We start from the raw sequence: 25027 nt of genomic DNA on the forward strand, positions 1-25027 counted from the left end.
CGTACATCTTTGGACTCTTGCAATTTATAAATAGAGATTGAGGGAAAACTCTACAAGGAGCAACTGTGCATACGTCATTTACGCAAAGTTTTAAACGTAACAGTAGATTTCTTGCCCCCATCACCATTGGCACTCACGATATTTACGCAATATCTGTATTTTCCATACAGAGCCACTTGATAAGAGCGCAGTAAAGCAAATATATTTACAGGAACTGCTCACAAACCGCAAAGTCTTCGTCTTTCTCACTCACACATTAAGTCAGAATAACTCGAAGGGGAATTTTGGCCCAGACTTAGACATGGGTACTTGCCTTTACATGCTGGGAACAATCCCACCTCCACTGGAGAACTTGTTACCCCCTTGACAAGTTAAGCATGTGCTTAAGTCTTTGCACAACCGAGGCCAGTGCTCACATGTTTAATGGATAAAACTGTGCAACTGTAAAGCAGTGGCTTGGGAATGCCTGTTTTAAATAGAGAGCACTGATGCATCTATTGATTTTGGCCTGTTCAAAAAAAAAAAAAAAAAAGAAAAAGAAAAAAATATATGTATCCTAGTGGATAAGGTATTTTCTTGAGCTTTAAAGGGACTGTTGTTAGCAGAGGTGGAATTAGAGTACAATAACTTGAATTAGGGTAGGAAATGTGTAAAGAGAGTGTGTTTTTAGTCACATCCCTGCTGGCTTGCCATATTGGCTGGAATTTGCAAATTTGGTCTTGCTCGGGGAGAAATGAAGAGGACTGTCCTCCTGAAAAGCCCTGGCTCTGCATTGGGGTAGAGGGGGCAAGCGGATGTGAACACTGGTAAATCATTGGTGTCATGAGCACAGTAGGGTAAATTCTCAGGTTAAAATAAAAGCCAATGGTGAGATGGAAGGTACGGCACCGTTCTTGTTTTGGGTTTTTTTTTTTTTTTTTTTGTATAAAGGAGAAGAAATCAGACCTAGAGCTACTTGGGATTACAATAGCAACATATCTGACCGTTCTGGTAAAGCTGGGAGCCCTGGGAACTGCTTGTGAAATGGATGTTAAGTAAAAACATGAAGTAAATCTCATTGCAGAGGTCACTTTTTTAAAAACTTCCCCAGGGCCGAGCTGTGCATCTGCTATATTTATACTGCCTGCCGGTAATACTACCCTGTACTGTACATTAATGTAATTGAACGAAGGATGAAACGGTATAACCATGCACTGTGTAAGATTTATTAAAATAGCTAAGTTATAACTCCATCCTTGTCGCTCTGTCTCTCCCGGGTACAAGGGAAAAAGGACATTTAAAAAGTTTTTTTTTGACGTTTTTTAAAGGGCTGCTGTGAGGCCGTTAAAATACACAACGGAAGATGTGAAAACATGTTTTTTCTCTTTGTTTTGGGGGCTGCCATCCAAGCAGTTTTCCTAGGGACGGGACGCGGAGCTGCGGCTCCCCCAGGCCCCTCTCCCGCCTCTGGGCGGGTAATGGCGGCGCGGGCGCATCCCCCCGTCGCCATGGTGACAGGGTTGCTCCCTCTTCCTTCCGGCCCACCCGCCCCACCCGCGCAATCAGCCAATCAGGAACTCCTTGCCTTCACGCGGCTGCCTACTGGCCGGGGTCCGTCTTGTCAGCGCGCGTTCGATTGGCTCGCTCTCTCCCTCTCCCCGCCCCCCTGCGCCCTCATCGGAGGGTGATTGGCTGCGGCTGAGCGAGCGAGCGGAGCGCGCGCGGAGGCCGCTTCTCCGCGGGGCACCCCGGGCTCCATAAAGGCGGCGCGCGAGCCCCCCACGTCTCCCCCGCCGCGGCCATGTCGGTGTCCCCCGTGAAGCGGCAGAAGATGGAGTCGGCGCTGGACCAGCTCAAGCACCACACCACGGTGGTGGCCGACAGCGGCGACTTCAACGGTGAGCGCGGGCCAAGGGCGGACGGGGGGGTGGCCACCGCGCCCCAACCCCCCCTCCCGCGGGCAATGGACGCGCCCGCGCGAGGCGGCGAAACGGAGCGGCCAGGGGGAGGGAAGGGACGAACCACTGTGCGGGGAGGGGGGTGTCCGGCCCCTCGAGCCGCGTCGTCTCCTCGGAGCGGGGAGATTTTCTTTGTTTACTGATTTCCCCCTTTTTCTTCACGGTGTTGGACCTTGTAGCGAGCACGTCCAGGGCGGGACGTTGCGCGTTTAAGTGCTCTTACTAAGATGTCAAGCCTGCGTGAGTCACTGGCGGAGGCATTCGCGTTGGCTGAGCGTTCTGACACACTTGCTCCTTTGTACGGCCCAAACGTGGGTTTGGAAAACATTAACCGGAGGCCTGGACTAGGAGGAGATGTTCTGTGGGGCTAATGAAGGTGCTTCCCCCTGCTAAATGCATCTTTTCCCTCAATGTATTTATCTTAAAAATAGCGATTTTGAGCAAAGAAATAATGCAGGAGTGTTTCTGTCTGTTTGTTTCTTAATCTTATAAGATTGAGCAAAGGTGCCTGTGTGTTACGAAGGGAGGTGGCATTAGATGATGAAGCTGCTTGTTCCAGAACTGCCCCTGTGTGAGGACCTGTGCAGACAGGCAGCAGTCACCGTTTATCAAAACTGAAAAAATCCCTCTGCTGAGTTAGGCTGCACTGGATAGAACAATGTGTTTTGAGTCCTGTTCTGCAATAATCCCTCTCCTACACTGTTTATTCATCACCTGTAGGATTAACTGTTTTAAATGGCTGCCATCCAATGTCTTCCCATATTAGTAAATTTAAGGCTGAAGAGGTAGCAGCAGCTCTGCAATGCATCCCAAAGGTAAAGCTGTGCCTATACATGTGTATACGTTGACACTAGATAACACATACTTGCTGTGTGTTTTAACCACCTGATTTCAAAAACTGAGGCAGTGGTGAAACTGTTACTTGCCTTGAAGCGTTGCATAACAGGGAAGCACAGCACTGAGGCTGCTCATTCGAGCACCAAATCCACTGTTTGCCACTCTGCGTCGATATAAAACTTGTCTGTGTCGTGCTCCATAGAAAATGATGCTGGTTGGAACTGAAGCAAAAGACAAACCGTGTCCTTCACTTATTTGTAGAAGAGGTGGTGATTTCATTTGTGGCTGGAGTGGCCTTTTTTTGCTTTGAAAGTTTAAGCTTAAACTTGTCCTAAAGTCTTGCTTTTCGTCTATAGGAAAACTGGGTAAAGATTTGATGTTATTACTGATGCTTGTTGCCATAGTTGTAAGATGCTTCACAAGTCCTGCAGTTCTGGAGAGAATTAATAAGCTCTGTCAAAATGTACTTGTCTTAAGTTGGTTACTGGGCTTCACAACTCAGTTTTGTTCACGTGCTTCATTTTAAGCAATAGCCATATCAATTAGAAGTATTTTAAAGGACCTGTTAGTGTGGAATGGATCTATTCAAGGACCAGAATCATTGCTTAGAGGAACTCCTTGGAAAAGAAAATTACTTATTTTCTTTTTATCACTGCAAAAAGAAATAGTACTTTATCAGTTTGGTTTTTCATCCCTGACTGCAATATGCTGAGGAGAACGTGCTGGTAATAAATATCTTTATATTTGTGATGTGCAGCCGTATTGCCAAGCAGGTTTGTAAGCAGAAATTGCTGAAGGGCTCGTGCCTGTGCTGTGTCAGGCCCTGTGTGCCGGGCAGCTCAACTGGGATTAGCAGCAGAGAGTGCCCCGTAACAGCCTGCACTGGTAAACAACTGGTATCACCTGAAATAGGTGCAGTGCAGGGCTTAAGATAAGCCAGAGTTGCAAATAATGTGTATGAGGAAGTAGTTCTGGTGGTACAAGGAAGTTACAAGAACAGGAACTGAGAAACTGCGAGCACCTACCGGAGGGGGAGAAAAAATCATTACTTACTGCATATTGAGACTTAAAAAGTCAGAGATAAATCTTTTGTTCTGTTTTGGGTGGGCGTGCACAAATAAAGAACCCAAACTGCTAGGAGGGAAGGAAGTTTTTCCTTTCATCGTCACCTGTGATTCTCAAAATTCAACTACATTGTGAACATAAGGGTCTATGTAAGAAATTTAACATTAGTATAACTTATCTTTACGGTGTTGTTTCCACAAGTTTATTTCTTTTGGGTAATTGCCTAAGCTCTGCCTGATTTTGTTACTGTAGCCTTTTTACCCTTGAACATCTGGTGAATCTGCCAGGTTTCAGGCTGTGGAATTAGTGCAACATGTTGCTTAAATCTGCTCTATTAAGAATGTTACTATCCTACAGTCCTAAGCATTTACATTCTTGCATATTTGAGCAAGATCCTTTTGCTTACTCAGGCTGGCTAATTATTTTAAACAGGCTGTTTTTATTTTCCCAGCAATTGATGAGTACAAGCCCCTAGATGCCACTACAAACCCATCTCTCATACTAGCTGCTGCTCAGATGCCAGTTTACCAGAAACTTGTGGATGATGCAGTTGAGTATGGAAGAAAACTTGGTGGGTAAGTAATTTTTTTCCCCTTTCTATCTCAGTAGATCTATATTTAAGATTTTTTTTAATGTAAATAGCATTCTGTTGTATTAGGAGTATTTTAGGCTTTTCCCTCACATGTTCACAGCGCTTTCTCTTGTCCCAGGAAGTCTCAGTCCTAAAGAAAAGTCCTAGTTTCTGAAGTCCATGATGTAAAGAAAAGTCCTAAAGAAAAGACCTTAATTTCTGGAGTGCTTTTAAGAAGTGCATCTCCATTTAGCCATTCTCAAGAAAATAGTCCAGCTGGATGACATAAGAGATAAGGATATGAAGACTACTCTTATTGGTGATATATGGAAGAGAGAGGAGAGAAAAAAAGATAGAGTAGAAGTGGTTACTTGAGCAATGAAACAGTGTTAGATGAGTGTGTGTGTGGTGGTGTGTGTGTGTGTGGTTTTTTTTTTTTTTTTTTTTTTAAATGGGATATCCCAAGCTGTGGTGAGGCCTAGAGACATTACTGTTTTCCTCCTTTGCATCACAGAAGTAGTTATGTTCTTTGCTTATTTTTCTGTCAGGTCACAAGATGAGCAAATTAAAAATGCTTCTGACAAACTTTTTGTGTTATTTGGAGCTGAAATATTGAAGAGAATACCTGGCCGTGTGTCAACAGAAGTAGATGCAAGGTTAGTTTTTTATTTTCCTCTGGGTTATCCTGTCTATTTATACATCCAAAAAAGGCATGATGTGAGTTGGAGAAATATTCTTGAATAGACAACTCATTGCCATAGGACAAGAAAAAAACATGTATTGTCACCGTTTAACTGGAGACCTGGTTTGACCTATTTTGCTTGACCAGGACTTATTCTCATCACATTTTGTCACCAAGTTATAACAAAGTAATAGAGTTTGAATTTTGGTCCTCCTCAATCCTTGCCTTTATGTAAGCAAAGGAAATGTTTTGCTTCTAGCGTATTTAAAACTTTGCTCATTCTCTTCTTTGTGCTAGTGTCTTAGCCTCAGAAGATACCAACAAGATCTTTTATTCAGCATTTATTTTGCTTAATTAAGTGTGATCTAGCAAAATAAAACTTAAGACTTGCCTAGGATCTGTCTTTGCTAATGAATTTCTAATGTTCAGGTTCTACATTCTTATTAAAAAGAAAAAATAACTTTGAGAAAGTTAATAGACTAAAATTTATGTTATCTTGAGCTTTGGATTCTCTTAGTCAAAGTAGAAGCGCTCTCCTACAACTGCTTGATGAGCTTACAAGGCAGTGAGTACCTTCAACCAAGAAAAGCTTATTGGAACAGAAATCCTAGTGAAATAATAGATAAATGTCCTGAATTTTTGTGATGAGGGGAGAAAAAAAAAAAAAGCTCTTGATGTTATGCACTCCTGCTCTCCTTTCAAAGGTTGTCCTTTGATAAGGAAGGAATGATTCAGAGGGCCCGGCGCCTCATTGACCTCTATAAGGAAGCAGGAATTGGTAAAGATCGTATTCTCATAAAGCTCTCGTCAACGTGGGAAGGGATCCAGGCTGGCAAGTGAGTATTTTGGTACCTGACGCACTGATTCACAGCATGTTTTGGCAGTTCACAGGCGTTTGACATGTGTTCTACACTTAAACAATTGTTTTTTGCAAACATTGCTCCAGGCGATCTGCTAGGAGGACTACAGCTAACAAGTGAGGTGCTACACGAGAGCTTTTAGTTGAAATGAGAAAAGCTTGTTCCTGTGAGGGTCAGGCTGTTCCTAAAATGGATTCCTTGGGATAGGATGTTAAGTGGTCTGCATTTTGACCCTAGGTTTCAAACTACTGTGCATATAGGCAAACAAGTGGAAAGCTTATACACTGTAGCACTCTTCTAAATGTTTTAAGTAGCTTAACCTACTGCTTTCTTCTGAGAATGCAAAGTCAATATGTGAGGGGGGGAAAAAAAAATCACCATTTTAAGACAGTCTTTTTCCACAGGGTTCTGGAAGAGGAGCATGGGATTCACTGCAATATGACCTTGCTGTTCTCCTTTGCTCAGGCAGTTGCCTGTGCTGAGGCTGGTGTTACTCTGATTTCCCCATTTGTAGGACGTATCCTGGACTGGTATGTTGCAAATGGGGATAAGAAAGCCTACGAGCCCTCAGAGGATCCAGGTAAAGTTGCCTTTAACACATTGCTAAAAGCACGTGAGCTACTCATTCCAGCTGCAAGTTACTTTGAGAAATTCTCTTATGAAACACGTGTCAGTGTTTGTGTTATGAGTAGTCTTTGAACTCCCAGGGAGCTACTCTGAAAACCACCACTTTCTCCTCTTTAGGTGTCAAGAGTGTCACTAAGATTTATAATTACTACAAAAAGTTTGGCTACAAAACTATTGTGATGGGCGCTTCGTTCCGAAATACAGGAGAAATAAAAGCACTTGCAGGTTGTGACTATCTCACTATTTCACCCAAGCTCTTGGCAGAGCTCAGCAAAGAGTATGTCAAGTTAACTCCCACACTCAGTATTAAAGATGGTAAGTTCCTTTTTTTTATGTAATACAGACTTGTTTAGTTTTCCTCTGATTCTGACCACTAACAATGTGTAGTCCCATCTATGTCTGTGCCATTTGCTTCTATCCTGTTTTAAGATAAAGCTTGGACCCCTCTCTAAAGGGTCTTAGTTTCATCATTGTCTTACAGTAGTGGCTTCTAATGAGCACACTCCAGAACTGAGACTTTTGAGTGTGTTTAAGTAACACCTTCCCCCTCGGGGGAGTCCTCACCGCAGAGAATGGGGAGAGCAGAAGAAGCAATTTTATACTCCATATCCTTGGGACTTACTTGAATCACTGCTAACAGTGCATTAGTGAATATTGTTAGCTGTGGATGTGTAGTGAGAGATCAGTGCCTCAAAACTGTAGAAATGAATCATATGCAAGACTAAGTGATTTGTTTTAGTGATACTTTGCTGTGATGGTTTAGAATGTATATTCCTACTAGACCATTTTTGCCTTTCCTTAGTCCTGCTAGAGTTTTACAGCAGGACTTAGGAGCTCAGCTTCCTGCCCAGCTGTAGCTATGGGTTGCAGCATGTAGTGTGCTAGATAGCTGGTAGGCATGTTATCAATTAGGCTTTTGTTAGCACTTGCCAAATAATCAAAGACCTGATTGTTGAGCATGTTTGCTTAGATTGTCTCATTGCCTTCTTGGCAGTGAGCCTGACACTATTGTACCATTGAGAAGCAGATACAGTGTATTGCATGCATGTGAAAACTGTCTTTTAAGAGAAGCTGAGTATCTAGTTTTCTTAGCATGTTGAAATAATAATACAGAGCAGGAGCATCTTCAGTTTTGTATCAAAAAAGGTACTGATACAGCAAGTCATGTTGAAAGTGGTTTTCAAAACTTTTCTGTTAGAAATAGTCAAGACTTGACGTTTTTAGGAAATTCATGGTATTTAATACCAAGCCAATAATGATTTTTCATCCTTCTCCTTATATAGCTCAGGCATGTGATCTTGAGAAGATCCACCTGGATGAGAAAACATTCCGCTGGCTCCACAATGAAGACCAAATGGCTGTGGAGAAGCTGTCAGATGGGATCAGAAAATTTGCTGCTGATGCAGTTAAACTAGAGCAAATGTTAAAGGTAGATGTTCTACTGTGCTGCATCTGTTTGGCTCTCGGGTTCTTCCACATAAGTAGCTGTGTGTTGGCTGAAATAAGACTAGAAACCTGAAAGTGGGGTAGTAATGAGCAGCAAAAGTGACCCCTTAGCCGGAATGATGATGGTGTCTGCATTTAAAGTAAACTTTGCCTTACTGCAAGTCAACAAGGAATCTGTGCCAGGCATACACAGACACCTGTAGGAAGCCCAAGGCAGTATTTAAAATGGCAGCTAATTGAAATAACACTTCTGCAAATGAAAAGCCCTTTAGGTCTGATTCTAAACATGTTTGCTTCTCAGTGGTGATCCAGGACAAAGCTAATACTCTTTAGATGGTGAGCTGGAAATATACCACTCCCCTCATTAGAGGGCATGAAGGACAGAGTTGAGTATAAAGAGGCCTTGGGAAAGTTTTCTGATAACGTAGGAGAGGTTTTAAAATACAATTGAGTTGTGTGCCAAAGGAGAAGAAAAAATACATATTAAGAACACCTGACAACCAGACCTGACTGGCAGCTGCTCATATTGACTAAAACCTATGTTATTAAAGCAGAGTGCGCTTCCTAAACACTTGCTAAACTGCAGTTTGTTCACTTGTTTTTTCTAGGATCGAATGTTCAGTGCTGAAAATGGAAAATAGGCAAATCATCATTTTCCTGGCTGGTCAAGACTCAATGAGTGGATCATTTGAAATTAAGTGGATGTAAAAATGTCTTACCTGTAAAAGTCTTATGCTATATATTGAATAGATTTCTGTATTATGCTTTTTTAATCAGTTTGCAAAGGGACAAAAATTCAATTTTTGTGGTACTCTTGTCAATATACTCAAATTAACACATTCTTTTCTTGTAATGTGGTCATTTCACTGCATTTAATGTCAGTGAAGATTAGGTGCATTTCAAAATTAGGAAACAGCCTCTAGAGCAGTTGATAAATAACAGAGTTGTTTCATCTGAGGTGATAGAATGAGCATGTGAATATGATTCAGGATAGTCAGCTACAGCTTTGGCTATTTTCTTGGAACAAGTTACCATGTTGCTTTAAGGCATAGTCATAAATGCTGCCAGCCCTGCCATACCAATAAAGTTCCCTTTTTAAACCCTGTATAACCCCCTGCCCTTTCTCTTTGTGTTTAAGCTTCCTGTTTGCAAAAGAATAAGCCGTGGTGCAGTCCCTCTCTGAGCAATGACCTAATCATGGTGTCAATTCCATGAATTTCTATTAAGTTAGGGAAGCATCCACTTACGTTTCATGCTGTGTTTGGTCAACACTAATGAAATCTTACTGGTTTATGTAGGTCCAGTTCCACCAAGAGTAGATAATTGTTCCATATAAACAGAACCTCTTATCTATTTCCTGATGAAGTTGTCTGAATTTGGCCTCCTAAATGTTTAGGTTTTAGGCTATGTATTTATTGCTCTCACTCAAGCTTGGATAATACAAGAAAAACAAGCCAGGGAAACAGATCAGTAGTGTTAGCATTACTTGAAATGTAAAACCTTGAAATTAGTTACTTTCTAGTACAGTTAGGTGAAATTCTCCTGGGATATATGCTAAAGTCAAGGAGCAAAAATGCAGGACTGCTAGAATATTATTGTATCTTCATTTCCCACAGGCCTGATAGTGCAACACAGTAGGTAGATTTAAGGCATCTCCTTTCTAGTGAATTCCTCTACAGGTGAATGACATGGAAAAGAAAGCTGCAGAAAGCAGGTGCTTAAGAGAAGGGAGGGAAGGGGAGGTCTCCTTCTCTAAAAGGTCAAGCTGGCATTAAAACCTGTATCCTGTCCCTAGCTCCCTTCAATACGTAATACAAGGATCTCACCTACCAGTGCAAGTCATGAATGTCACGAGCCAGTGTGATGGTTTAGGCCCCCATGATAATAAAAAACCATTAGAGTGTTTTGTGTTGTGCTGAAGAGGAAGCTGGACCTAAAATACAGTGGAGTTGCACAAGCTAGTAGGGCTCTCTGCTTCAGCTTTAGCTTTCTCGGTCTTTTTTCCTAATTTCAGCTCCAGAGCATGAGATGAGAAGAGTTCTAGCTTCATAGCAGATCACAAATAGGCAAGTTTGGTTCCAGCTGTTAACTCCTATAAAAAGTCACCATTTCCTCAGGCAAGAGAATGAAGCTTCCATCCAGTCAAGACTTTAACTTCCCTGGGTACCTCAAAGCTGCAAATCACTGCACTGGAGCCACATCAAGCCAGAACACCCAAAGACAACTTCTGAAAGGTAACCTGTGCCATAAGCAGTCACTTAAATGTGCTTTCTAATAACTGCTATTACAATAATCCTTCTTAACTGATAGACCAGATTATTAGGTAGGATGAGGTTCCTCAGCCACACAAAGCTGTCTCCCACACAGCCAGCCTACCTCATCTAGCAAATAATGAACAATGCTGCCTTCAGTGTGCTAGAAGATGGCTCTCAGCTACTGATAGATGAAAACCTCAACTATTTCCATATTCTGAAGAGGAAGATCTGGGTCTGTAGACCTATCTGTACAAGTAGAAAAATATGATGAGACTGCAGTTGCCATTTATCTCCCCCTGGAAAAAAAAATGGGAATCATTCCTCAGTCACTGACAGGAGATCAACCTCTCCCAGATAATTGGTATTACTTCACTTAGGTAGCTGGATGATGTATGTCTTCACATAAGAATGCAAGACAAGCTGTAAGACAAGCACCTCATGCCAATTTATTTGCAAAGAAATTGGGAGGTATTTTAGGCTGCTTATCACCTTCATACAGGTAGAAGGGTTCAGATGTGATTGTACTGCAGAGTACTGAGTGGGGCAGAGTTCCCCCAAGTAGCATTGGCCCTGGCTGCTCAATCCTGGTACTAGCTTGATTCCAGAAGCAACACAGAAGAAGCATCTGTCCATACTTAAAGCCCACTGCTGTCAACAGTTAATTTTTTCACAGATTCATTTGCCTCAGTTGTTCACCTGCAACATTTATTTGGCACTAAATTAAAAATCCAAGATAATGTGGAGCTGTATGACAACCTTGGGGTACTGACATGCCTTTTCTGCAGGGAAAACAGGTGGAGAGCTACAGGCCAGTTTCTGCAAGCAGCTCAGCTGTGTGCTAAGGGGTAGATCACTTCTCAGCAGCTAGCCTAGACCTCAGCTGCTCTTGACAGAGGGTCAACAACCATCTTCCTTCACTACCAAACCAGCTTACCTGTGGCAGGACTGACTCATGGGAGCATCACTTGCTAGTTGTAGCCCAAGCAGACAGTGATTATGGAGAGAGGAATCCTGCTGCCCACAGTCTGCAGTTCCAGCCCCTTCTGCTTTGTTTTCAGAGTTCTATTTCACAGGACTTCTGCAATAGATCTTCTCAGGAAGCTCTTCTGGGCTGTGCATCAGGGCTCCACTGAAACCAGTGGAGTGGTATCAAACTCCCTTGAAATCCAGTCTGCTCTGTACCACACTGTGCATAGCTCTTTGCATCTAAAGGCATTTGTTGTCACTGAAAAATGGGTGGGGAAGCCAGAAGTCTGAGGGTGACAGAGCACTGGAACAGGCTGCCCAGAGAGGTTGTGGAGTCTCCTTCTCTGGAGATCTTCAAAACCTGCTTGGACGCAGTCCCGTGCCACGTGCTCTAGGTGACCCTGTGTGTGCAGGGAGGTTGGACTAGATGATCTCTAGAGGTCCCTTCTGACCTTAAGTATTCTATGATTCTAAATCTATGAAGAGGCTGTCCTTGAACAGAGGAACCCAGGGCTACCCTCCAAGGGTTTTTAAGTGTTTTGTTGTGGTGGTGCTGCCTGCCTCGTAGTCCCCTCTTGCATCCTGGAAATGCCTGGGGGCGACTGCTGCCTGAGCCCCCTTCGTCACTGTGGATGTGTCACCTGCCCTTGGGTAATGACCACAGGCAGGTCTGTGTCTCTGCTGTCCGGGTGAGCTCTCACTTACAATTTAACATCATCACAGTCCAGTCGAGCTGCCAGCCTGCTTTCCCTGCTTCCCGCAGTTGTGCAAGTTGCTCCAGTTGGAGCCCAAAGACTCACACAAAGACTGGCTCCAAGCTCTTAAGTAGCCTGCAGGGGAGAGAGCAGCAGTTCTGATCCATGGGTGGGAGCCATCCCCATGCGAGCACCTGCCAGAGCCTCCCATCCTGTCCTGCACTTCACTCAGGGAGTCATTCCCATGAGAAAGCTGTGCCTTTGATCTCTGTGACAACCAAACAGCTCAGTGCAAGGAAATGCCTGGAAAGTCCCTGGTCTTTCCTCTGTGGATAATCCTGCTACCCTTGGGAAGTGCATTTTCTAGGAACCTCTCATACCTGGGATCCTCCCTTAGCTTGGAGTCCTCCTCCCATGAGCATGCCTTGTGGGTAGGTCTCATTTAACCTATTTGGCAGCTTTCCCTCATAGTACAAGATAGAAATCCAACTGAGATGCTGTAGACTTTGCTATGTGCCCTACTGCTTAAGCAAAGTTTCTCTATACTTTGTTGGTCCCTGCTGACAGATGTAGAAATGCTGCTGTATGTTTATGACACGTTCTTTCTTGCCTATCATATCTTAGATTTTGGTTTATGATTCCCAGGACAGAAAAAGGAAGACCTCTGTCAGTGATGGTGAGGAGCTACCATGGGATCCAAATGCTATGGAGTCTTGGAAGAGGGTTCCCACCAACTTAGAACCCCCTCTACACCCCCTATTAACATATACCTTGTTAACGGGGGTAGATTTAGCAACAAACATGCTGGACTGATCTTTTCTATGTGAGGTCCATGAGACACAAATTGCTGCCCTTTCTCTCCTCCAAAGCCTCTTTGCTCTGCAGCTTCCTCAATTAGAAAGAAGAATAACTTGTTCTAAAGACACCCACACCTTGTTCCCACTCATCCTTGGAATTCTGATAGATCCAAATGAGCTACTTGGAGAATGAGGAGCCTGGTGAAGCTTTCTGCCCTGGAATTGCATCCAGCACCCTGCTAGGCTGCTGATGTCACACCACAAGCCCATAAAACATACTGGATAACCAAACAGTAACATAACAGGGATTTCAGCATGGAAAGCCATCCTCTATCCACAGTCCATTTACTAGGCAAAAAAAGAACTCAGCTGCATTGCCCATAGCAGAGTTTCCCCAGTTGAGTAGGGATACACAGGAGGGGGAAGCTCTAGGCCTAGAGCAAAGCTGAGGGTCTCCCCTGCTGTTGGGGAATGTGGTGTTAATTCTTCATATGCCACTGTCAGGTGCTTTTGTGTTACTGAGGGATTGCTTCTCCCTGTTCCAGTGCTGAAGAAGATGGGTTTTCTAAGACTCTGAACTGCACTTTCAGGCTCCCAGTGGCAGAACTGAAAAACAGCTCTGCAGCTCCATGCCAGCAGGAAGGAGAGGCCAATCTCTTCTCTACCTCCTCCAAAATCTTCTATCTGAGGTAAGGAAAGCTCTGTGGCTTTTAGCACTATTGCTCAATATTTGAGGAAAAAAAGTTTTGTTTTTTTTTTTTTTTTTTTTTTTTTTTTTTGCCTTTGACGCTTCTGAGGTAGCCCTGAAGCAGCTTACAGGAGCAGAAAACGAGTGCAGAGAGTGTCCTGAAGCTTCATGTGATCCCAGGTGCTCACAGAGCCCAGGACTCTCAGCAAACATAACAGGACCAGGCCCTATCCCAGGGTCATGCTGAGCTGCTTGATCATTCATGTGCCCCAGTTGTCATGTCCAAACCGTGGTACTCCCTGAGCTGAGCCTGTAGCATCCCTTCAAACATACAGGACCGAGGTGTGAGGTACTGTCACAGCGCAGCAAATTCCTGTGGCCTTGTAAGAGGTAAAACATGTTCTTCCTCCATGAACCCCCCAGGCTCCAGCACCTTCCGGGGTGCCAGCTATTGCTCCCTATCCAATAAGTATCAGCATTACGCTGATTTCCTACAGAGATCCCTGTATTTAATTCTATAGAGAGCAGCAGTGACAGGGTATGTGCAATGTGTCACAGGTCCTCTGGCAGTTTCTCCAAGGAAACAGGACAGTTTCCAAGTACCTGTCCAAATTCAGGTAGGTTATTATTAGTTCAGATGTTTCTGGGCTGTTTCTTGTGCCAGTAACACATCCTTTCATGTAGTTCTGTGGATAAGAACGTGCAGAGCTGCCAGCTCACGCTAGCACAGTCATCATTTAAAGCAATCAGATAACATGACTCTTCCAAATAATTGGTTCCAGAAGGTGCCTCAGCAAGGCATGCACAGCATCCCTGCCACAAACAGGCATTTCCTCTCTTGCTCCTGCCATCAAATTGGCTGTTAATGAATAGCACTCAGCCCCAGGCGCTTCCTGACAGCTGCAGGAGAGGGTGAGTGGAGATGCTGCTGTGAGCCCTCGTAAATCCACCATGCATCAGCTCTGCAAAGAGCTGAGTTTAAGGTTGTGGTCAGCTGGAGGCTGCATAGTACTGGCTTCAGGCCGCTTACCAGGTTGAGGGAAAAATAAATACATAAAATTTGAGGGAAAAAAAAACCCACCAAGTATGACCTATTCATTTGTCAGAAGCACCCATTCCCTCCTTTAATGAAGGAGTCACAGCCACAGAGAGTAAAGTTTATTTTTATCCCTAGTGTTGCAGGTCAGGTCATAGGACCCCCATTAACATGGGGGTTCACACCAGACATCTTCAGCTCAGCAACAGGTAGGATTTGGACAGCCACAAGAAATGGGCCAGGGGAGATGCCAAGGAAATAGGTTTTGTGCTTTTCCTCTAGCCCAGCAGGCCTTGCACACTGCTCAGGAGCCTGGAGGTGAAACACACACCTGCTTTGAAGAAAATGGGTGAATCACAGGGTCCTTTTGAGTCTCCTCTCTAGTGTCTCCTTAGGCTCTCCAGCTGTTGCTGATCCTAGGAGATGATTTCACCCCGCAAGGATAACGCCACCAACATTCCATTTAAGATGGCTCTGGCACTTGCTCTGACACGGGCCTGGGAAGCTGCCCACCCCAGATGCCACTGCTGCCTGTGCTCAGGTAGCTGCTTTCACCCAGCACAATTGGCTAAATGCAGCTTTGCTTGGACAGCAAACCAGAACCCAGCAGCCACCCAAGGTGTGCTCATCACCATGGGTCACCTCTTCGGAGGCACGTGGTGTCTAGATGTCCTCTAGTCCACAAAGCAGAGTTTGAAAGACAGGATGTGAACATTGGTTTTTTTCCAATTCTTTACCCTTAAATATTTCAAGATTTCTACATCCTTCTTCCACATTTGATTAGCCTTCAGGCTCACATCCATCCATAAACAAACGCCCAAATCCCAGGTATCAGAGTTCAAGAAAAAAAGGTTTGCCATAAAAAATAAACAATAAATTCTGCAGAGGAAAAAGGATGGCCTGTCAGCCCCACCTCTAACTGCTGCTTTTATTCCTGCCCCATAGGGTTCCTTAGAACTGTCCCACCAGTTACAACCTGAGCCTGTGGGATTGAGATGGGGACAGGGTGAGGTGCCGCACGTGGAGAGGACCTTGGCTGCACTTTCTGCAGGAGATATCCCTTCCTCCTCCACGGTGAGGCAAGTGCACCAAGCACCACTGTGTTGCAAAACCATGGCACTGGTAACTGGGACAGAGACCACCTGGGTTGGTAACAACGTGAGGGCTCTAAATTTTATTTTCACTGTGCAAGTTAAGCCCCTGTGGGTGTTTAAAGCTCACAAAATTTTGGAGGGGCACACCAGGTGAAGCACCTGTCCAAGGTAAGAAGAAACAGTTGAGTACCAGGAAGCCATGGGACCAAACTTTAACCTTGCTAAGATGTTATGATTGTCCCCAGTCTTTTTATATATAAAAAGATGTAACTACTTTTATGTTATAAAATAATAGAACGGAAAATTGGCGGTTCGACTGTGTTTTTCTCCTTATACTAAAATTCATGCAAAGATTTTTTCCCCAAAGATACCCAAACCCTTCTTGAAATCTGGGTACATTGGATGAGCTTGTGAACTCCTAGATATTCTTCCTTAGAACTGGCACCAATGATTGTTTTAAAGAACATTAACCGTTCACATTTTTACTTTTGTTTCTCTTTTCATCCTGTGTTCATGGCATCATTATTGCAGAAATTCACTTCCACATAGCTTGTGAATTTATTATATCTGTATTGCAATATTATTTATTTGCTTTCTGTGTTGTGTGCCTCAGTTGGCCGTGTAACATCTGTTACAATGAAAATTTATTGTCTTTGGGCAAGTTCCTCAAAGCCTCATGATTTCCCAGTTGATTCTAGAGGCCAAACTAATGCTTCACATCTTTTTGGCTCTTTTTAGGTTTGGGAAGCAGGCATCCTCATGTATGATGGCATGGCCTTGGGGTGGACCTACCCCTTGGAGCTGATGGCTGAGGACTTCCCAAGGCGAATGATGACCCTGCCAGCTGAGCCTTGGATGCAGGAGATCCATCCACACAGTGCTTTGGGTGCGAAGCGAGGCCAGGCTCTGACCTCTGTTCTCTGCAGTTCTCCTTCACAGGTAAGTGTATCCCCAAGTACAGACAATTATGTCACACGTTCTGACTATGCCAGGTCTTTAAGCAAGAAAAGAAAAGCTGTGTGAACAAGCAAGAAAAAAAAAATCACACAGCCTGCTTTTGTGTAAGGACGTGTTGCCATGGCTTTGGGGAAAGAAAAATTCAATCCTCTGCTAGATCAGCTACACGGTCTTGGGAAAGTTCCTGATTAAAAGAGTTGAAGCAGAAATTTCTTGGCTATTATCATTAATAGCTATGTGTAACAGCTCAGACTTCAATGTAACCTAACATATATACCTATATATGAGAGCAATAAAGCCAGTCGGACTGTCAGTCCATTTAGCAGTGTCCTACCTCCAGCCATGGTCAGTATCTATTGAGGAAGATCTCAACAGAGCAAAGGAAATAGCCTTAACAAAACCCTTAAACCACCCCCCCCTTTTTTTTTTTCCTTCCCCTTCTTTCCAGTGGAAAAGCCTGTGGAGGACTGTTCCTTGGGGATCAGAAGGACCCACATTCCTCAGACCAACCGCAAACAACAGTGAAAGGAACAGCCTCCTGCCATATGAGGAGGTTTCCTTTACAGTGGTAGCCACCAGTGCAAGAGAAAGGTGACTAAGGCCAGGGAAAACTGGCTGTGCACCTCTCACCATGAAACAGCTATCACAAAATGCAAGATCTGCATCAAATGTCTTCAAGGGCAACAGGAGTCTTTCTTTCCTCAAGTATCCATGGGCCCAAGAACCCCTAACTGTATTTATATGTATATGCTGTTAACTCTTTGTCAGTTTTGGCATCCTTTTAGGTCTCTGCATCTTTTGCTCTTTCAAGTTTTGTGGCATCAAACAGGTTTTGTTTGATGACATTTCTCACCACAGGAAATTGGTATCTGATCTAAGGTGACCACAGTCACTGCTCCTTCCTGGAATGTAGACAGGATCACGGGCCACCTTTTATAGTTGCTCTCCCCGGGACTCCTGGGCTTTATAACATTAGCCTGGAAGCTCTAGAAAAACAATACAAAAATCATAGACTGAAAAGCAAACCTCTGTTGCTAGAAAAAATACACAGAGCCCCTCTGCTACCTCCAAAGCAAAGAAATAGGAAGCAATTAATGAGTCCACCCCAGTGGTAGTTACCTGTTTTTCTTTCTGTGCAGGAATCTAGCTCTGATGTGACCATCCCCTGATCCCCACCGTCTGATACTGTGTTTTCCTGACCTTCTGCATGATAAGTGCTGTGCAGGTGCCAGGTCCCTCCGAGCTGTGCACGTGGGTGCTCACTGAGGAGAGCAGCAGCACTGCATCTGTGAATGCCACGTGGGAAAACCGCAACGGTGGGAGACCCTGCCAGGCCCCCGTGTGTTTCGTGGCCGCTGTGCCATCAGGGTGAGGGCTGCCAAAGCCCATCATGTTGCTCTGTTTTTATTTCAGTATAACGGAAGGAAGTTCTGCAGTCTGACCTACACATCTTTGCTCTTGCTTCACCTCGGGGTCTAGGTCACACTGAGCTCAGATGCATTGGGAACGTGCAGGGTGAGTGTCTGCCTAGGGCTCTCCCATTTGCTCTGTAAGGTCCACATAGTCACACGGCCTCTGGACACAGTTTTGTCTGGGGAAATGCAGCATTTCTAGAAAGCAGAGAGAACTCTTGTCTTGCCACAGTCTGTTTCACGCAGATGCAGACTGACAGCCAGGCTGACATTATGTTGCCCTAATGAGTTGTGTCCGTGCTAGGAATTCAGCTTCATCTCTGCAGCACTCTGGCAACGCAAGACCTGAAGCCCTGTCCCCTTCTTCCCAGCTATATATTTCTCTAGCTTCAAGAGACCTGAGCAACCCCCCAGGCAGCCTGTAGGCAGTCCTCAAACTCACTTTGTGTGAAGTCAAAGGCCAACCCTGATTTGCAGCTAATTCTGTACGGTTAATCACTTCTTTTCTTGAGAAACCAAGCTGTGATTACTACCCAAATTAAAAAACTGCAAGATGTGGACCAGGGGAGAGTGTTTAGTGACACAACTAGGTATGCTGAGGTGATATTCATCTTAAGGAAAGCACGTGGGGTAAAATCAGTGTATTGGGTGTCTGAAGATGACAGAGGATGAAGGTTTTCATTGCAAGAAGGAATCCACAGCTAACTAGGCTGCTCTCCTCCTACAAAAGGAAAGGAAGTTGTGCAAGGCAGCAAGCCCCCTGCCACAGCTTCCTTGGAACCACAGGCACAGCTTGCTGTACGCAGCACAGTTTGATACACAGCCCTGTGTCAGTGCCTGTGTTGTACTGTTGTAGCACTGCACGGGATCCTGGATTTTTTCCCCCTTTCAGCTGCAGGCAAAGGTAAGCAAAAGTGGCAGTCCGTAACTTGCCTTTCACAAGAGGAAGGCAGCGTTTTTGTACTTGGTGTTTGGAGTTTGCTAGTGGATAAGAAAGAATGTGAAGGTCTGTATAGAGTAGTACCACCATCCCTTGGGAAGGCTGCAACATCTGTGGGCAGCTCTTCCTTTTCATTTTCCAGGATATAGAGAGCAGCAACAAACTGATGACAAATCAGTAAGACAACACCTTGCCAAAATGCAAGGTATTGACTTAGCCTTGTGTTCCCTGGTCCTTTCAGCTCCCTCTTGCATCCCAGGACTCCATCACTGAGGGATATGTGCTGCTACTCCTACTGATTGCTCTCTACTATTATTTACTCAAGTGTGTTCTTGAAACGGTTACAAGGAAAGAGGTACAGGAGAGTGGAGCTGTAGGGAAAACAGCCACTAGGATACACGGATGGGACACAGTGGGCCAGTGCATTTATTTTCAGCATCTGCTCCCATGGCAGAATATCACTAGTGTATCTATAGAGATGAACTGAAATATCCTGTTTCTGGTCACCTGAAGAACAGATACTGTCAAAAATGTCAGGGAAGCATTTCCTTTTCTTCTAAACAAGGAACACCTCTGCAAAAAATGAATGGTCTCATTATGTAGCTTGTCCTTAGGTTGCAGAGATGGGCGCACAGCCCAAGGACCTGCTACAGCAGGGCTCATGCTGAAGGAGAAACAGACTGCCCCTGCCTGAGCGTGGTGGAGCAGACATGCATGATCCAAGCTGCTCTGCTTTTTGCTGCCTGTTTTTTGGATTTGGGGGAGTTACGACATACCAAGAACAGAGAGCTTTGCCCGTTCTCCTTGTTCAATAACAGATACCACCCATTTTCGGATCTCTTTGTCCCCTTGTGCGATGCCTCCTTTTTGCAGCGCTGCAGTGTCTCTGAGACCGAGTGCAACTGACTGTCCCCAGCCCCCAGAGCACAGGAGACGTGCAGGAGGACCATCTTCAGAGGAGCCATCCCGAGTGCCTCGTGAGCAGCAACAGCACCCACGTGCAGGTGGAGGTTCCTCTTGAGAGACGTGGCACCAGCAGGAAGGTACTGCCCCAGACTTGCTGCATGTGGCGTGCAAAGGTTGTAGCTGCCCGGTGAATCCGGCAATAATCCAAGCACATAGACCCACGGCGTTGGGACAAGACTCAAATGCTGTTGTTAGGCACCGAGGGGAGGAAGCCCAGAGAGGGAGACACGTTGCCAAGTTGAGCTGTTCTTCCCTGTGCTACCAACAGCTTTCTGATCCCCATGCTAATTCCATGGGGTACCGTATGTGTACGGTCTGTGTGAACACTTAAGGCAAAGCCTGCAGAGCCCATGCAGTCAACACCCTCACGAGGGCTCTCCCCCTTTAACAGATGCCTAGAAAGGGTATTCACAGTATCTCACTGCAGGCCTTCATGTGTGTGGCCAAGACGTGGCCTCCCAGTGTGGTGGGGAGAGACTGGAGGTGCTGCTAGTGCATAAATCCTGTCCAGCTAGAGCAAATTTAGGTACTCTGTGCTGAGGACCAGGTAAATGGGTTCCCGACACAGACACCTGAGTCAACAGCCAGGTAGGAAGCAGGTTCCTCCAAGGGATCTGGCATAACTACAGTGTCACATGTGGCATGGGGAGCAATCTGGATTAAATATTTTCAAATTCTTAATATAGTGCTGTACTCCTTGGACTGATTTTGCCTTATCAGCCTATACCTCTTACACCCCAAATGTATGGGAGATTAATATTGCCCCACAACCACCCTCCCTAGGTAGAACATGGCCTTCCTAGTCTGAACTGTCAGCATCCCAGGACCAACCGTTACACTGCTGCTTTTTCTCCAGGAAAACCACTCTTTCTTCATCTTCACCAGCAAAATTACTGGCCACTGCAGCAGAGCAGCACCTGGAGCATTCATGAAATCCCTGGCTATGCCGGTGACCTGCAAATACAGACAGGAAGAGGACAGTAACAAGTGCCCCGGCGCCAACTGAGACCACCGAGCCTTCAGCAATTTCAATTTTGACATCAGGTTCATCAGACCGACCACAGTGGGGGGCGGCACAGCCAAAACAAGGGCCAAAACAAGCTGCCCTCAATGCAGCTGTTGATGAGTGTCTCGGCCAAAAGGGACCTGCCAGTGCCTGTTTGGTCCTACGGTTCTTCCAAGTGCTGGGCAGCAGGGGAGCTGTTAGCACCTCCACCTTCATCATACAGAAAGGGTAAGAGCAGTTCAGCAGTTCACATTTGGAGAAAAGGGAGTCCTTAATCTCGTTATTTGCTGCTGGCCCTTCAGCGGTAACAAGGCAGCCACCAAATCCTTGTGGCATAGGCAGGACACACTAAGCCAGAGCTGAGGGTTCCTTGAGGGTTCTTCTGCCCGGCAGCCAGCAGACTTAGGCTTGAGTTTATATTGGCAGCTGCTGCTGAAGTGTTTGCAAAGGTGAAAGACAAGGGATCAGTGTAAGTACCTCAAGGGAGGCAGTGAGGAAGATGGTGCTGGCCCCTTTTCACTGCTGGCCACCAACAGAACTAGAGGTAATGGCCACAAACTGAAGCACCAAAAGTTCCGCATGAATTTAAGGAAAGATTTTTTAACAGTGAGGGTGCCAGAGCACTGGAACAGGCTGCCCAGAGAGGTTGTGGAGTCTCCTTCTCTGGAGATCTTCAAAACCCGCTTGGACGCAGTCCTGTGCCACGTGCTCTAGGTGACCCTGCGTGTGCAGGGGGTCGGACTAGATGATCTCTAGAGGTCCCTTCCAACCTTAAGCATTCTGTGATTCTATGATTAGCAGCAGGTTGTCCATGGTCACTTCTCTTCTCCTTCTCTTTGCAGTTGCATGAATTTAAAGGAGGCCAAAGAGGTGGTTTTAGAAGACTTCAAGGACAAGCTGGACAGCTTTCAGTTCTCTGCTATAGCCAGTACTATTTCTGAGGTATTTGATTGCTCCTGTCTTTGGAGATGTTTCTGAACTATGGATATAGCAAACTGGACATGGAAACTGCTCTCCTCCTGTTTCCCGATGTGGACATTTTCTAAGTATCAAAGATGCCCTCCTCCGTGCATTCTTCCCGTCTAACCTCCTCCTGGGATGCCTAGAGAGTTCCTGGATGCATAGAGAGTTCCTATATGCGTAGAGAGTTTGCACAGAGACACGTCCTTGCAGCCAAGGATGACCTGAAACTGGATGACCCCATATCCCTCCCCTCAAACACATGCAGCCTTGTTTTCCTCTCCTATGGGACATGTTAGATGTGTAACCAAGAAACTCCTGAAGATTTATATAAAGCCTTATCTATGCATGAAGCAGCAAATTCCATGTCATGCTAATAGTCTTTTGTCAAAAAAGAAATCTTATTATTTCAAGAATATGAAGCAGGGATCAACACAGCTAGTAAGTCCATGACACATAGCTCAGGGAGCATCATGTCACCAAAGCCTCAGAGTTACTGATAGGAGAAGCAGCAAGGGAGGGAAAAAAAAAAAAAAAAAAAAAAAAAAAAAAAAAGATGCTGGAAAATAAAGCCCATCATCCTTGTCTCCAGGTGTTCGCCACCTGGGATGTGAGACTGTGCTGCAGTCCGAGCAGCTTCCATCTCTGCCCTGGGTGCCAGTCCTCTCGGAACCACAGAGCATCAAAGCAGATCTCGGAGACAAAGCTGTATCTGGGCAGCATAGGACCCCTTCAGATCGCCAGGAACCCCACCAGCAGCAAGAAATTTAGGATCTCTTTCCAAGGGTGCTGGATGGGAACTTTTGGAACACAACAGGGAAGGAAAGCTTGTGAAACACGAAGTTTGGGCACTAAGGTATCCTACTTCCTTAAAAGAAATAGTCAAGTGTTTGGAATTTCTAAATTAGTCCTGCAAGACTCCTCTATAAGAACTATCAAATAAAGTCATCGTAGGCTGTGACAGACTACGTTCAGCAAACCTAGACCATATCCAGCGGGAATGATTTAAACCAAGTTAGGACCTTCTCTGTTGATGCTGACACTTTTGAAGCTTTGGCATTGCAGAGGAGAAGGTAGCGCTCTGGGGTTCCCTGCATCCCATCAAAGTGACCAGTCAGCTTCTGCTGTGGTCTCCTACCTCGGAAGAGCCAACACAGAGATCCCTTTTGTTCTTTTCTTTCCTGCAGGGACCAGCTCTACAGCTTTGGTGGTGAGTGTGGTGCTGGGATGCACAGTGATCCATGTGGTCTTCTTGGTGGTGAAGAAATCCTAGGTGGGGTTGCAGTACCAGGATGGTTCTCTACAGCTGTGAGGCAGCTGCTGCAACCTAGAGCTAGAGGAGCCCCTTTCCTTAGGGGGTTTGCCCCAAAAATGTTTCCACTCTGCGTCCTGCTTCTAGAAGCTGCTTCTGCAGGCTGGCTGCCCCTACGAACAACAGAGCAGAACTTCAGGGTTCCCACGTGTTAAGTCCATTTATACATCTTAAGTGGAACTACAACTATTCTCAAACTATTCACCAAAAACACGGAGGCATCCTTGCTCACCTCCTGGCCCCTTCTTTGGTATTTCAAGCCCATTTCCTTCTGCTTGGACTTCTTTCCCATGCCCTGGACTCGGCCTGTTCTCCCCTCTTTCTCCTTTTCCCTAAATCCCTCAGACTCTCCATTCTTTCAGGCAACAAGAGAACTGAATGCTCCCTTGGCTATAGTTAGGCAGCTCTAGTTAGGCTGGATCTCTGCCCCACACACCCCTTTCCCCTCACTCCATCCCTTTCCCCCCTATTTTCTGCTTTGGCTCTGGAATGAGGCTCCCATCTCTACTGGAAAATGCACCAGCTTGATAAACATCCCTAAGCCTGAAGTACCCGAGTGCTCAGGAGTTGCTACCGAATCAAACAGCGTGTGGGTTGAAAATCTCTGGAATCCGAAGCTCTCAATTTGCTTGAGAAGCAGCTTTTGACTTTAGAACAAAAGGAGCTGTCATGTGGTTTAAATGCCAGAATCCTCTATAAACAGCTGATTACAAAGATGACAGTGAAACGTGATGTAGTTGCAAACATTGCTAAAAGATCACTCCCGCTGCAATATTAAGAGTTGCCCATTGCTTCATACAAGCTGTTTGGGGGGAGAACTATCACCACAAAACATGTGATGAACACATCTGTCAAGAGCCGGTGTGTTGAAAAGAATCCCAGTATTGTCTCTAGCTGATCTCTCTCCTGGTCAAAGCATCAATATGTGATTTTTAACCCTTACTACCCCACGGATCATAAGTGTAGGCCTTTCAAATTCAAATTAAGCTAAAGATTAGCATGAATGAGGGTGAATTAGAGAATACATTTATCGTTCCTCAAGCTAAGAAATGGCTAAGGACAGGGTTTTCACTCAAGGTTGAGTTACAAGGTGACCGAAGCAACGTTAGGGGCCTGGAAAAAAGATTCCAAACCAACTACACCAGTGCTCTTTGGAGGCCTTCAACTCTGCTGCTTTTAACTAGCTTCAAAATAAATAGGAGTTATAAAAGTCAGTGTGTTGCATGAAAATGAAAAGTCAACCACTGCGTTGCATGAAATTTTTGTGGAGTCAAACTTAGCAGGCTAGGAAACAATTCACATGCGAGAGGGGTTTGCCTTTTGAAAGCCACCTGCTTGCTCTGTCACTGGAAGCTAGAGCACATCCAGCATCCTTCCCTCTCCAGGTCCCCTGTTAAAATTCGCAGGCACACACATGTGCACAACCACCTCTTCAGGCGCTTGCTGGCAGCTCCTGCAATTCCTCCTCTCTGTTTTGCAACGGCCACTTCAGCACTGGGTACTGTTTAGATTACTAAGAAGATTAAAAAATGGACATCTGATAGGAAAAAAAAAATAAAGCAACCCCTCTTTATCTGCTCCTGCATGGCAAGAATGAGGAAGCGCTGCAAAATCAAAAGGCAAGGTACTTTGTACATCAGTGAACTTCCTCATATCACAGACATAACAGTTCCACTAGATACTGTGTGGAACAAGATAAGGGCAAGTGGCAGAATAAGGTCTTAGATCAAAGCCTACAGTTGGTCTTAATGCTTTTAAATTCATCTGACAGCTTCTGGAAGAGACCTGGATAGAATTTCACAACCAAGGAAGGAAACCTGGGCACATGGTAGACATAAGTACTGCATTTTTTCCAGGTATGTCGTAAGTAAGTGACCTAATGATCATGACAAAACCACAAGGAAACACCATTTAACTT

General features: G+C 45.1%; 1 protein-coding gene and 2 pseudogenes across 1 annotated transcript; all 3 read left to right on the forward strand.

Annotated features, from left to right (window-relative positions):
• Positions 1-1751: 1751 nt before the first annotated feature.
• On the forward strand, positions 1752-8865 carry TALDO1 (transaldolase 1). The gene is made up of 8 exons (XM_088534180.1): positions 1752-1877; positions 4291-4414; positions 4959-5066; positions 5797-5928; positions 6357-6532; positions 6697-6894; positions 7863-8008; positions 8634-8865. The coding sequence occupies exons 1-8, from the start codon at positions 1781-1783 to the stop codon at positions 8664-8666; spliced, it is 1014 nt and encodes a 337-aa protein (XP_088390306.1). The 5' UTR covers positions 1752-1780; the 3' UTR covers positions 8667-8865.
• A 3375-nt stretch (positions 8866-12240) lies between these two features.
• LOC148592629 (uncharacterized) lies at positions 12241-17885 on the forward strand (annotated as a pseudogene).
• A 1178-nt stretch (positions 17886-19063) lies between these two features.
• Positions 19064-23109, forward strand: LOC148592630 (uncharacterized; annotated as a pseudogene).
• Positions 23110-25027: the final 1918 nt, after the last annotated feature.

Source organism: Tinamus guttatus, unplaced genomic scaffold (genome assembly GCF_059628265.1).
Source record: "Tinamus guttatus ecotype Peru unplaced genomic scaffold, ASM5962826v1 Tinamus_guttatus_pri_ptg000546l, whole genome shotgun sequence".
Taxonomy (NCBI): Eukaryota; Metazoa; Chordata; class Aves; order Tinamiformes; family Tinamidae; genus Tinamus; species Tinamus guttatus.

What these genes read in the sequence shown, in the direction of transcription:
- TALDO1 (XM_088534180.1), top strand. Translation starts at nt 1,781, where the DNA reads ATGTCGGTGTCCCCCGTGAAGCGGCAGAAGATGGAGTCGGCGCTGGAC. An exon ending in TCAACAGAAGTAGATGCAAG is followed by an intron (nt 5,067 to 5,796) that starts GTTAGTTTTTTA and finishes CTCCTTTCAAAG; the next exon opens with GTTGTCCTTTGATAAGGAAG. An exon ending in GAAGGGATCCAGGCTGGCAA is followed by an intron (nt 5,929 to 6,356) that starts GTGAGTATTTTG and finishes CTTTTTCCACAG; the next exon opens with GGTTCTGGAAGAGGAGCATG.